General features: G+C 47.6%; 1 protein-coding gene across 4 annotated transcripts in view; it reads right to left on the reverse strand.

Moving 5' to 3' along the window:
• Positions 1 to 13,278, reverse strand: part of SNED1 (sushi, nidogen and EGF like domains 1) — a 97,216-nt gene that overhangs the window by 16,962 nt on the left and 66,976 nt on the right. For all 4 annotated transcript variants that reach the window (XM_074190724.1, XM_074190723.1, XM_074190722.1 and 1 more), the window contains 9 exons: positions 12,880 to 13,053; positions 11,257 to 11,370; positions 8,802 to 8,915; positions 8,270 to 8,383; positions 5,439 to 5,552; positions 4,056 to 4,352; positions 2,316 to 2,499; positions 1,832 to 1,944; positions 596 to 877 (listed from right to left, as the gene is read on the reverse strand). In XM_074190724.1, coding sequence (XP_074046825.1) covers positions 596 to 877; positions 1,832 to 1,944; positions 2,316 to 2,499; positions 4,056 to 4,352; positions 5,439 to 5,552; positions 8,270 to 8,383; positions 8,802 to 8,915; positions 11,257 to 11,370; positions 12,880 to 13,053 — 1,506 coding nt within the window. The remainder of the gene's footprint in view (positions 1 to 595; positions 878 to 1,831; positions 1,945 to 2,315; positions 2,500 to 4,055; positions 4,353 to 5,438; positions 5,553 to 8,269; positions 8,384 to 8,801; positions 8,916 to 11,256; positions 11,371 to 12,879; positions 13,054 to 13,278) is intronic.

Below are 13,278 nucleotides of genomic sequence, written 5' to 3' on the forward strand. Positions count from 1 at the left end.
AGGCATTCTGAGGATGGGCAGATGCACTGGTGCCCTTACCAGGATGAATTGTAACAGCTGCAACCTTTTTGTCCGACAGATCAATTGCCCAGGCTTCCCAGCTGTGCTAACAGTTGTCCCCTAAGTTTTCTGAAGTTACCTTTATTTTACTGTTTAGGCTGTGGCTTAAATTCTGTTTTCTGACCCCCTATGCTTGGTACAGTGATTTAGACACAAAAGGTCTTCTGACTAAATGAGGGGAACCTGCACTGTCTGTAACTTTTGGGACATGGAAGAAAGGTTGCAAGAATTTTCAATGATTTATTTGTTACCCCTGGAAACACAAACGGAAGGCTCGACCTGGTAGGACTTTGCTGAGCCTGGTTTCTGGGTGGTGTTGGACCCTGCCTTACTCAATTAGTCAGCTGTTCTGTGTCAGCTGTGATTTTTAAGGCCCTTATTGTGAGATCATCAGAACAGATTGCATTTTGTAGGCTAGCCTCAGTCAATAGAGCATAAGAGATTCTTGGTGGGGAGGAGACCCCCTTCCCCAGAGCATATCTTCCCCCACGTTCAGGGTCAAGGCATTTGGCAAGGAAAACAGTTCAGAACTTACAGGTTATAACGTACAGATGAGCAGGGTCGCTGTGCATTTGACCTTGCTCCGTGTTCTGTACTGCTGTCACCGAGAGTCGATACCTTTGACCTGGCTGCAGATCGCGCATGGTGTAAGCAGTCAGCTTCCCGTTGGGGACGTAGCGGCTCTTCACGCTCTGGCTTGTGGTCACGTTGATGATGTAACCCTCCACAGAAGCCCCTGCAGGGGGATGTTCCCAAACCATGTGGGCAGAAGTTGCAGTGACTCTGGAAGCTGTCAGGTTTCGAGGAGAGAGAGGACCTGTCCGAGGCATTGGGGCCAGAGAAAGGGAAGAGGGAAAACGGTCATTCTTGACGGAGCGGTAACAGCTGGTATTTGTTTATACAAAACTTCAAGATTTGCAAAGGGGTTGACCAACAGGATCTTCATAACCACTTTCTAGGATTATCCCCATTTTACAGTTGAGGAAACTGAAGCAAACAGAGGTTTGTTGGCTTGCTCAGGGTCACACTATGAGTAAGTATCTGAGGCCAGATTTGAATTCAGGTCTTGCTGAGTTAAGTGCTCTGTTCCCTCCTGAGATTTCTTTTGGCAGGGACAAAACACTTTTTGGCCCTTATTTGCCCTTATGAAAACTAGAGCATTGTCCTGCTCAGTGACAGCTCATACAACCACCTCCTTCTGGGAGAGGAGCTGTGGAAAGGGATGCTGCCACTTACTGCTGTGTGACCTTCCCAGGACCTTAGTTTCCTCCTCTGTTAAAAGAGGAGGTTTGACTGGAAGGCTTCTGAAGTTGTTTTTAGGAAGTTCTAAATCCATGACATGAAAAGTAAATTGTCTTCTTTTGGCTTCCTGAACTAGGGTGTTACCCAGGGGTTTATCCCTGGGACCACAGGCCAGTACTTCCCTGCTCCAGGGAGTAAGTAGACCCTCCTAGGACACACAGATCTTAGAACTGGAGCTAGGCTTAGGCCATTACTGAGGGTGTGATACATTGGCAATTTACAGTACTTAAAAACATCTGTATTTGTGTGTATATATATATATATATATGTATATATATATACATACATACATATATATATATATATATATTTATATTTAATGCTGGGAAATCCCACTCTTCCTGACCCATGGGTCTTTGTTTGAGATAAGTCATCATAATGTTACAGAAAAGCCTCCAAGCTCTTCCATAGAACTCATAGCAGTCAAGACAAGGGAAGTTGGGTCTGGTCCCCATTTTATTGTACTCACGAGTCCACACGTGGAAAGGTGCAGTGGCCAGGCTCTCTGAAGGATGGTCTTCTATGCCCAGCCCACTCAGGGTGGCCACATGAATAATATACCTCTCTCCTGGCAGCAGATCCCTGAGAAAAGTGGGGAGAGGGAAGTGGCTGGTCTTCATTTTTGCTGATTTTCATTTTGTAGATTTTCTTTAATAGTTTCTTTATGCTTTTCCTGTCTCTACCCCATTGGGATTGAGATGCCCCTTGAAGAGAGGGACGGTTTCCTTGTTTTTGTATCTTCAGAGCCTAGACTTCTGTGCCTGCCACATAATTGGACACAGTAGAGTGATGGTGTGACTATTGGGCACAGGATTCACTCCAATCCAGGCCAAACCATGGGCACATTACTCCATAACATGAATTCATAGTGATAAAGTGCTTTATAAAGCAAGTGATACCCAACAGAGGGGACCTATCATTGTCCAAAGTTCATTCATCTGTTTTGGTCTCACCAGAATGTGTACTTGTCAGTGGTGCTGTCCAGCTCCACCGCACGGTCCTCTTGGTCCCCAAGGCGGCGGATAGATACACGTACTTTATTGACAGTGGAGTGTTTGATCTTGTGGAGAGCCCACTGGACAGTGATCGATGAGGCTGTCACATTGGTGATCTCAAAGCCCTCCACAGGCCGAGGCCCTGGTGGGATGAAGGAGCCACTGGTCAGTCACAAGCATCTTTTGGGTGGGATGCCCAGGACTCTGGGACTAGGCCTTGGAGGAGAAGGCACACTTGATGAATGTTTGTGAGATTGAATTGAATGCAGTATTAAAATATTAAACCAGTGGTGAGTGAGAGGAGGGTTTAGGAACTGGCTTGTGTTAAAGGGGTAATAGAGGAAGAACCTCCAGGAGAAAGACCTATTTGTTCATTCCATTTGCTCTTGTTGAACTAGAAGAGTCCACTCCTGCCTCCTCATATGATCCCCACAGCTCCCTATCAACAGGACAATCAAACTCTTTCCTCATTTTATAGATAAGGCAACTGGGACATAAAAAAGTTAAAGGAATTGTCTGAGGTGACAGGGACAGGTTTCAGGTTTTGACTTAAAATAGGAAGTGGATGAGACCAGCACTGCCTGGAATCCCCAGACAGAAGAGAGGGTAAGGTCAGCGAGGGCAGGGACTTTGTTTGTGCTCATGTAGGACAGGGTCTTGGACACACTAGGTGCTTAATAAATGCTACTGAATGAATTAGCTTGGAATTTATGATGTTTGGAGAGGATCATAGGTTTAGAGCTCAGCCCCTTAGAGCAAGTTGCTTCCTACAATGGCCTAAGATCTGAGGAGTGTCGACATCTATAATTTAGCTTTTAGTCTCCACCTCTGGACAAAACTGGGCTAGAGAAGCTCAAGGTCCAGGTGCTGGCATGGGTGTAGATGGCTCAAAGCAGCCTAGGCAGGCATGATGCTTTGTAGACCCCAGTAATTTCTGGAGGGACAAGCATGGATAGCCTAAGGTTGGGCTGGCCCTGCAGTGGAGGAAGAGTGTTGGACCAGTGGAATGAGGCAGCTCCTAGATGGGACTTGGATGAATCTCTCACGTTGCCCGGGATGCTGAGATTGTGTGGGCATGGCCGTTGGTATGCTGGCTCTCCACGCAGAGCAGCAGCCCCCAGGGGCTGCTTTGAGCTTTCTTAATATCCTTACTGCTTACCTACCCTATAGCCTAAAGATTCCTTTAGGCGTCATTCATGTTGAGAAGACCCTAGGAAATAGTGTCAGACTAGTTTAGGGCATTGCATCTTTGTGAGGGACATTGGTGAAGGCTGCTATGTCTGGAGAAGAGGCCCAGGCTAAAAGAATGGAGGATGCTCAGTTTTGGAAGATGGGAGAGTGGTCAGATATTTTAAGGGATATTATATGGGAAATGGGATTGGTCACTATGGAATAGAGTGAGGCCCAATGAATAAAAGCTGCAAAGGGATCTATTTGGGCTTGATATTGTGGGGAGAACAATAAGAAAACTTCCTAACAATGACAACTGGTGCAGGGAGGAATGGGGTGCTTAGGGAACCAAGAGATTCCCTGCCATGAGGGGTCTTGAAGAAAAGTTATTACCTACTAGCTGAGGATGTCTTGGAGGGGATTCTTGTAGAGGGAGGGGTCAGACCAGCTGGCCTTTCGTGTGAAGTCCCACCCAGCTCTCTGATGGCTGACTGTCAGAGCCCCCATGTCCCCATACATGTGACTCACGAGTGCGGGTGATGAGTACCACAGGTCTGCTGATATCGTTCTTGTTGTTCACGTTGCGTTTGACCGAGAAGACAGAGATGTTGTAAGCTTTGCCCGAGGCCAAGGCCCGCAGCTGGTGGGCAGAGTGGCTACGATCGACAAAGTCAGTCCGTCGGTAGGAGCCGTCAAAGGAAGTATAGGTCACTGCGTAGCCATCAATCATCTGCTTGGCCACTTGGTCCTCAGGGGGATGCCAGGAGATGGAGATGCCACTGTCCTCCACCCTTTCCACCTTGAGTGTTGTGGGGGGCAGCAGTTCTGGAGGGTCCAGCAAGCCCATGAGAAAAGAGAAAATGGTACAATAGGACAAGAGAAAAAACCCTGGCCTGCTCCATTGCCAACCATGGGGCAGGAAGCAGGAGAAGGAATGAGACTCCAGGCCAGAGAGGTTCTGGGCTAGTGGAAGCCTGGCTGCTTCTGTTACTCAGAGCGCCTTGGTGTGACCAGGGAAGGGTGGGAACCCTGTGAGTCATTCAGTTGGGAGAGAACCTGGGTATCCTTCCATCACAACCAAGTGAGGAACAGCAGGAGAGGAATGTCCGGGACAATCACCTACATGATGGAAGTGGTCTGTATTTTAGCCTTGGGTTCTGTGTATCTCATTTATGGGTATTGAGGTGCCCCTGTTGGCTTTTCCATTGTCCCTTTGGGTTTTCAAGGACAGGGGTCTCTGGGCTTCTCTCCATTGCACTGTCCCCTCAGTGGCACCCCTGGGCTGATCTTGCCTGTCTCCCCTTGGAGAGGCAGTCTAACTCTAGACCCTACAGGCAGAAGCCTCTGTCCCACAAGGACTTCTCACTTGTCCTAACCCATCTGCTGAAGTGGCTGACTGTAGCCTGTAATCTCCTTTCCTGAGATCTTCAGGGACCAGAGCCATTTCAGAACAAACTTGCATTGATTTGTGTCTTATGTCTTTATGTATATTGTTGACTCCTCAAGGGCCTAGCCTGCCACACTTTGTCTTTGTAATCCCATGGTCTGCAGCAGGGCCTGGCCTGGAGCAGGAGTTTAGTCAATGCTTGTGGAGTTGAATGGCCATGGTGGTGGGACTGGACTAGGAAAATGGAGATGACTCCCTTCAGGGAGATGTCCCTTGGTTTCATAAGCCCAAGGTAGCCCTCAGTTTTCCTCTCACAGACAACAGGTTCTACTAATCTTACCTAAGAAGAGAGACTTGACATTTCCCCTAAGCTCTGAAGGTCTCATCTCCCAGCCTAAACCCAGTAAAAGGTGGGGTCCTAAGGGCCTCTCCCTGCTCAGTCCAAGGCCACCCTGAATACAAGAATCCAGCCTCTGGCTGGCCCAACTTCCCCTCCTGGTGGCACTCTGGCCCCTCTCCTTTACCTTTGGCGCAGTTTCTGCCAGTGTAGCCCACCTTGCAGGTACAGCTGTGGGACCCGTTGCTGGAGAGACAGTAACCTCGGCCCCCACAGGGATTGGAGAAACACGGATCACTTGCTAAATAAGAAAGGAAAGTGAGATGGAGGGGCATCTATTGCTGTAGTTGCCCTACTCCAGCTTCCTGAAGCCCAAAGTCCCTTTAAGTTCCACCCTACCAATCTGGTACCCTCTCTCGCAGGTGGGTCAGCAGCTAAAACATCCATTGGATGGCACATGATAAACAAGGTAATCTCGCTTTCCCTTGTGCTAAGCTCATTTGATCTCAACAATTTATGAGAGAAGCATGGCAGGGATAATAGTGATTTTGACTCCAGGGTGGTACCTTTCATAGCCCTATGTTTTCTCTTATAGTCAGTGGTAAGCCAGAGGACTGGAGGATTTGGAACTAGGAGTTCAGAAATCATGTAGTCTACCAGCTTTCTCATTTTACAGATGAAGAAACTGAGACCTGGAAAAGGGATGGGGTACAGTGGCTTCTGGCTGTGTCAGCACTTCCCCCCCTTTTTTTGCATCTTGGATTCTTTGTGAGCAGTCTGGTGAATCCTATGGACTCTTTCTCAGAATCATATTTCCGAAAGCATAGAATATTTAGGTTTGCAGCAGAACTCAAATAGATCAGAATATAGTTGTTAAAATATTACAAAACCAATTTTGTGAGCTGGAGGTTAAGAACCTCTATATATCCTAGAGGATTGACTGTTAACCTTGACACTGTAAAAATGCAGATGGAAGATGGAGGAGGTTCTCTGGTGTCTGGAGTGCTCAGGACTATCATGGGGGCAATTTCTGGGCCCCATTGGATGGCGCAGAATTCCACTGCTTTTTTGATGTTGTTATGTTGGGAAAGAAAATAGCTATGGGGCCTGAGATCTGAGGAGTAATGAGAGATGATTCACCACTGTGGACTGGACCCAAGAGACGTGAATACAAATCCCCCTTCTTCGCAGTTTTCTCAGATTTCTAACCATTCACCTTTCAGAAGTTCAAATTTCCTCCTTTGTAAAATGGGATCATGTGACATGTTCTACCAATGTCACTATGTGACTAGTTTATTTTTTTTAGGTTTTCTTTTTTCTTTTTCTTTTCTTTTTTAGTTCTTTTGCAAGGCAAATGGGGTTAAGTGGCTTGCCCAAGGCCACACAGCTAGCTAATTATTAAGTGTCTGAGACCGGATTTGAACCCAGGTACTCCTGACTCCAGGGCTGGTGCTTTATCCACTGCACCACCTAGCCACCCCTTTTTTTTCTTTTTAAATGTTTTAATTCATTTTATTTTTTATTTCTAAATTTCTCTACTGATTTGGCTGAGGTCAGAATTCCATATTAAATATTACATTATGAAGTTATAATGAAATTTGGTAGAGCATTCTGAATTCTCATTTAGATTTTAGATCTGATATTTTATGTTAAAAAGATACCACGGCTGAAATGAACACCTGAATTCACCAATCCATTTCTGAAATAGAATTGCCAATTCTTATATCTCCACATTATGGAAAGACTGATGATTTAAATTAACTGTTAAACTAAAATACAAAATGAGAAAAAAAAAGAACATTTCTATCAGGATTTCATATAAACCAAAACATTTTCATTTCACAAAAACCTATTGTAATGAATCCTAAATATTTTTCCAAAGCAAAAATCTTTCCCTGCTCTCAGCCCTAGGGTATGATCTTTGTGCTATATGTATGTTTATATACAGACATACACACATGTATATGTATATTGCTTTGGTCTCCTTGCTAGTATTTTATTTGTATATTTTACATCCACATTCAGTGGACTAAGTCTTGCTATGAAGTTAGCACAGAGGCATGATCGCAATCGAAAGTCCTTTGTAGACCGACCACATAAGTATCAAAAATGAGCTGCCCCAGCGAGACTATAGAAAGGTTGGGCCACAGAGGGCAGCGTTATGAATGGTCTTGTGCTCACTTGAGACTAATGAAACCCATATACCCAAGTTTGAGAAACTAAGGCCTGAAGTCAACTCTGCTGATTAGGGCTATTTCTTTAGAGCTAAGAGGACTGAACGTTGGGATGATGGTACCTCACCTGATACTGTGGGGCTATTTGAAAGCAATATGTAAATATGTCACCCTTGCCTTCATAAAGTAGAGTAGCCCATACTCAAGCTGGCGCTAACATTCCCAGGATGTTACAGTGGGAGGTACAGTCCCACAACCAAATAAAACTCAACTGACCATATAAACTCAGTTCTTGCTTGTCTAACACTGGGCTAGGTGTGGTGGGAAGTAGAAAAGAAGGGTCAACTCCTCCCCCACCTCTAGAATTTTACAACTCAACCTGGGAATCAAAACTCACAAATGAGAATGAACAGGACAAGGTGAGAAGGCTATGGCACCACTGACTCTCCATTTGGTTTGCTGGGATGGCTAGGGCAGGGAAGGGAGGGAATCGGTTTTAAAAATGTCTAAGGAGGCTGGTGACATTTGTGGACTCTCCCCCACCCCCTTAAATAGGGTATCTTGGGTCTCTGGAGCCATCTTGATATGCAACCAATGACTAATAACGAATAATTCATATGCTCCTCACAGAGACCTGGAGAGGCAGTTGTAGGATGCCCTTTGACAGATGAAGCTCAGAGCATTAAAATCAACTTGTCTGTTCATCTATACACATTCACCTCAAAAATGGGGGGAGGTTCTGATGTCAGCTCTGGAAACCTTTACAGCCTCCTCCTAAGGGTTCCAGACCACTTTGACTTTGCGGTGGGAGTCAGCAATCTGGTCAGACCTGTGCACATCTTACCTATCTCACAGTGGTAGCCAAAGAACCCTTCTGGGCAGACGCACAGATAAGAGCCGCCATCGTTCTCACACTCGCCTCCGTGTTGACAGGGACCTGAGTCACAGGCGTCCACTTCTAGGGAACCCCCAAACACCCCCAGTGGTTAAAACAGCACCTCAGCTTGAGGCAGACCTAAGGCCTAGGGAGGGGAGATGGAAGGAAGGAGGGGAGGAGCAGAGCACAGACACTCGGGGGTCTCTGCATAGCTGTCTGGGTAGGTTTTGGGGGGGGCGTGTTTGCAAGCCAGTGGGGTTAAGTGACTTGCCCAAGGCCACACAGCTAGGTCATTATTAAGTGTCTGAGGCCGGATTTGAACTCAGGTCCTCCTGACTCCGGGGCCAGGGCTCTGTCTACTGTGCCTAGCTGCCCTGAAAGATGAGTGTTGGAAGGCCAAGCAGACTTAATGCTGGAGACTGGGAAAGATGCGGGGGGTCAATGATGGGAAGAAAGAGGGACTGTCTACCATACTCCTTAAGGAGGTGGAGCCTCTTACCTTTTTCACAGTGGACTCCAGCATAGCCATCAGGACACTGGCAAATAAAGGATGCTGGGAGATCTTTGCAGGTCCCTCCATTTTTACAGGGATCTGACTGGCACTCATCAGTCTCTGATGAGAAATCACAAGTATTTCTGTATAAGGCCATTACCCTTTGACAGAATGGGGAGCAAGAAAATCCCCTTTCTCTCTTCCCTCCCCAATATTCAGTCCTTCAGTGAATATCTCCGGACTACTGGGGGCCCAGCATGGATAGTGTTGGTGGCAGAGTTGGACCAGGGTTTACAGAGGGTAGTGGCTGGCACTGCAGCATCAGAGCGGTGGCTAGACAGCTCCCCAGGATGGTTCATTTAGGCTGGCAAGGGCCCAACTATCTGATTATCTGGTGAGCTGCTGCTTAACCTCCCTCCAGACCCATCAGCCCCTCATTTCATTCCAAACCTCCCCCACCTTCCCTTGTGAGCGTTGTCATGCTTCCTCAAAACCCCTTCATCTCCCTTTCCCCATTATCTTTAACTGGTTGCTAAGAGCTGTTTATTTTATTTTCCCAACCTACCTTGTACCTGACCCATTTCTCCTTCTCCCCAGCTACCACCTTAGTGCACGCTTGGACTGGGGCAGCTCACTCCCATGCTCTAAAGTCTCCCCTCTCAGATCCATCCTCCCTTCAGTTGCTACAGTCGTCTGTCATCATAGCATCCACTTATTCAAGGGAACCTTCAGTGGCTCACTATTGTTTTCAGGATAAAATTTCTTTTGGTACATAAAGTCCATCCGTCACTGCCAGGCTACAACTCATTCCTCTTGCCTGAGTCCTGGCTGACCTCCCCTTCCTGGTGTGGAATCCCCTTTCATCAGCTGCTTCTTCTCCTTGCTCTCATTCCCCTCAAATCCCAGGTATCCATTTCTTCTTCCCTGCTACGTTGCCCTGGCAGAATGCTAGCGGGCCCAGATGGCCTTCAGCCTTTGTCTTTTCATCCACATTCTTTGGCACTTTTTTTGCACACAGCAGGTGCCTAATAAGTGCTTGATGGATTGACCTGCCAACTAGTTTCACCACTAAGTAGGGGATAAGGAGCAGCTGAAAACCCTCGTCAGTCAGTTCTTGGGGGCCAAATGCTTGGCAGAGAAAGAGGGAGCGGGTCAGCAGACCCCAAGCTGGGTGGGGGGGTTCTTTGAAGCATTGGGCTTCCTGGCTTGGGTTGGGCTACATGGGTCAGTGTATGGGTCGGCCTCCTTCCCCCAGGACCAGTCTTTATAGGTGTTGGTTGCCTCCACATTGGCAGAGGTATTGAGGGCTGGAGAACAGTTTCCTGGCATTGTCTCCTCAGGACTTTGCCCTGATCCTGACTGACATCTTAAGGGATGGTGGGGAGAGAGCCAGAGGGAGAAGCAGCCAGAACCAGGCTGCGGCAGATGTGGAACCCTCATGCCCCCTTCTCCCAGTTAGAGCTCAAGACTGAATCCTCATTTCCCTTTTGCCCTAAGATTCCTCAGCACCCCCCTTCTGTAGTGACCAGGGACCTTGGGACTTTCCTGCTGTGTTTTGGCTTCTTTCTTAAGCCTGCAATTTTGAGGAATTCTATTAACCATAGGTATTTGCTGATCATAGTGTATTGATTGGGAATGCCATTGAAGGAAGAGTTGGAGGATGGAGAGAAATTTGGGTTCAGTCCCGCTGGGAGCTGAAAAAGAGCATCCTTTGCTGTATGCCTCTCCATAGCAGAGAGAACATTTATCCTGAGATCCCTCTAGTTAAGGAAGGGGCTGTAGCCAAGGATGTGGTTGGAGGGATGTCACACCCAAGGGCAGGAGTGGTGGCTGGTGGCAAATTGGAGCCACTTGCCATTGCTAGGCACCTCTGCCCCCCTCCAGTTTGTTATTTCTTTTGTCCTTTAGACCTTGATTTCCTCAACAGAGGGAACTCCAGTGAGGAGAAACCCTCTACCAGTGCAGACTAACAACTCTTCAGAAACTTAAAGACAGTCTGAGAGCTGCCCTGGTGCTGAGGGGTTCCATACCCTGCCGGGGTCCCATGACAGCTCTTCATCCATAGCCCCGCGGTGTCTGGTGATGCTGCGACTCTTCCATTCAGGCACCACCGCTCATTCAGCTCTTCCACAGTCAGTAGAACCCCCCCTTCAGTTCCAGTTTTTTTTTTTTTTGGATACAACAAAAATGCTGCTGTGGATAGTATGGGTGTAGGTCTATATCCACACACATACGTATATATTAAACATAGATACATATATTGGAACAGATATAAAATTGTGTGTGCATAGATAATATAAACACATACATGTATTCCAGTGACCACCTTTCTCTCTTTGACCTCCTGTGCTTAGACCTTGGATGTTACACTTAACCAAGAGCTACCCTCACCTGCCCAGAATGTGGTCACAGAAGTCCTCCCCTTCCTACTCCTTTCTGGCTTCATGGGACTTTCTCTTACCCAGCTCACAGTGGAGCCCCATGTATCCCGAGCCACAGATGCAGAGGAAGCTGGCGATGCGGTCCTTGCAGGAGCCTCCGTTCAGGCAAGGCTGGGATTCGCACTCATTGATTTCTAAAAGATGCGTCAGGAGAGATGGGGAGGGGACAAAGAGAGGATGGAAATGGTGTTAGCTTTGGGCTGGGTTTGGGGCAAGCTGGCACAGCAGAGAGGGCTGACTTGGGAGTCAGCAAGCCTGCCTCTGACACATACTGATTAGATGACCCTGAGCAAGGCCCAACCTCTCAGAGATTGAGAGAGGTCTCTTCATCTGGGAATTTCCAACACCAAAAATCATATGTCTATTCTCTATCCCTTCTGCTTGGTAGGAGATTTTGGCAAGAAACCTGTGAGAGAGTCAAGGGAAATGTAGCTATTGGTCTGGAAGCCAAAATGAAAATGGGGCTCACTGTGGATGCTCGCCCCTGAAAATGGAGCCTGCCCTCCTTGGGCTGGAGAGATCTGCAAGACCTGTCACCTGTACTCAGCTTGTCTGTTCACCTTCTCCCCCAACTTGGAATGGTGTCCCTCAGCTCCACCCTTGGGAACTACTGGGTCCCTTTAAAGCTCAGAGGGCCTGCCCACCTTAGCCCACTTCTGGGGACTGCTGGCACAGTTCAAGGCTTATGCCTTGGCTCTGTCAAACTCTTCAGGTTGCTACAGTGACAGTAATGATGATGATGATAATAAAAATGGCTAGCATTCTTAGACCATTTTACATATATTAACTCATGGTTGGGTGGGAGCTAATATTATCATCCCCACTTTTCAGATGAATAAATTGAGGCAGACAGATGTTAAGGGATTTGCCCAGGGTTGCAAAGCTAGTCAGAGGTTAGATTTGAACTCGGATCTTTCAGACTCTAGCTGAAGCAACTTCAACGACTGCTTTTTGGGTGGCGTTACATTGTTGAATAGATGCTGCTTTAGCTGGGGGGGGGGTGGGACTCACAGCATTTCAGGTCTGGAGAGAATCCTAGACTATAGCCTATTAGAACATTGGAGTCTAGGCCGAGAGTAACCTTCAGAAAGCATCGACTAAAAAGAAAGGGGCGGTCCTACCGCACCTCCATTCTCTTTGCTGACCAGTACAAGCTTCCTGTGAGGCAAGTATGAGGGTATCATTGTGTCTTTAGGACAGATGAGGATTTGGGCTCTTGGTAGGGGTGTAAAGATGTCTCAATGGAATGCTGTTTGTGGAAGGGCCTGGCTGCTATTGGGATGGCCAGCTTTTAAAGAGATGACTAGCCAAGGATGTGAGGAAGGGCTCTGGACTGGGGATCAAGAGACCCGGGTTGTGATTGCTAAGCCCTTGAGGCCCCTCATCGGCAGCTTGAGGAGTTTGGGTGACATAATCGCTAAGGTCTGTCTCACTTCTCATGATAGGACATCAAGTCTAGTGATCTCAGAGAAATGAAAAGGCTCATCTTGGGCCGCATAGTAATTTTGGGGCCTGGGCATCCCAACTACATGCCTCTCAGGCTCTCATTTTCCACATCATAGGCTCAGAATTGAGGAGGGTCTAAACTTGGGATTCTCCAGCCCTTCCCCTCCCCACCCAACCTTCAGGGAGAACCCAGTCACCATCACACTGCGGGGGTTCGCTCCAGAGTCCGGGTGCTCGGCACACTCGGGGGTTGTTCCCAGAGCTGAGGATATAGCCCTGGTCACACTCATATTCAGCCAGGGAGCCCATCTTGGTGGAGTTAAATCTCACTTTGGTGTTCTTCACTGAGCTGGGAGTACCGCAGTCCACCTCTGAGAGACAAGGAACACATGGTGGGGGGGGAGGGAGGGTAGGGGGAGGAAGAGAAGGGAAGAAAAGTCACAGTTACCTTTGGGAGAGCTTGGGGTCTTTTGGAGAGAGAAACTTCAGAGCATGCGTGATCTGGCTTACAGGGATTGGGGGTCAACCAGGAGAGAGAAATCCATCCACTCATTGCCGAATTCCTTCACTTAGTAAATGTTCCGGATGGTGGGTAG

The sequence above is a fragment of the Macrotis lagotis genome, chromosome 6, assembly GCF_037893015.1.
Source record: "Macrotis lagotis isolate mMagLag1 chromosome 6, bilby.v1.9.chrom.fasta, whole genome shotgun sequence".
Classification (NCBI taxonomy): Eukaryota; Metazoa; Chordata; class Mammalia; order Peramelemorphia; family Peramelidae; genus Macrotis; species Macrotis lagotis.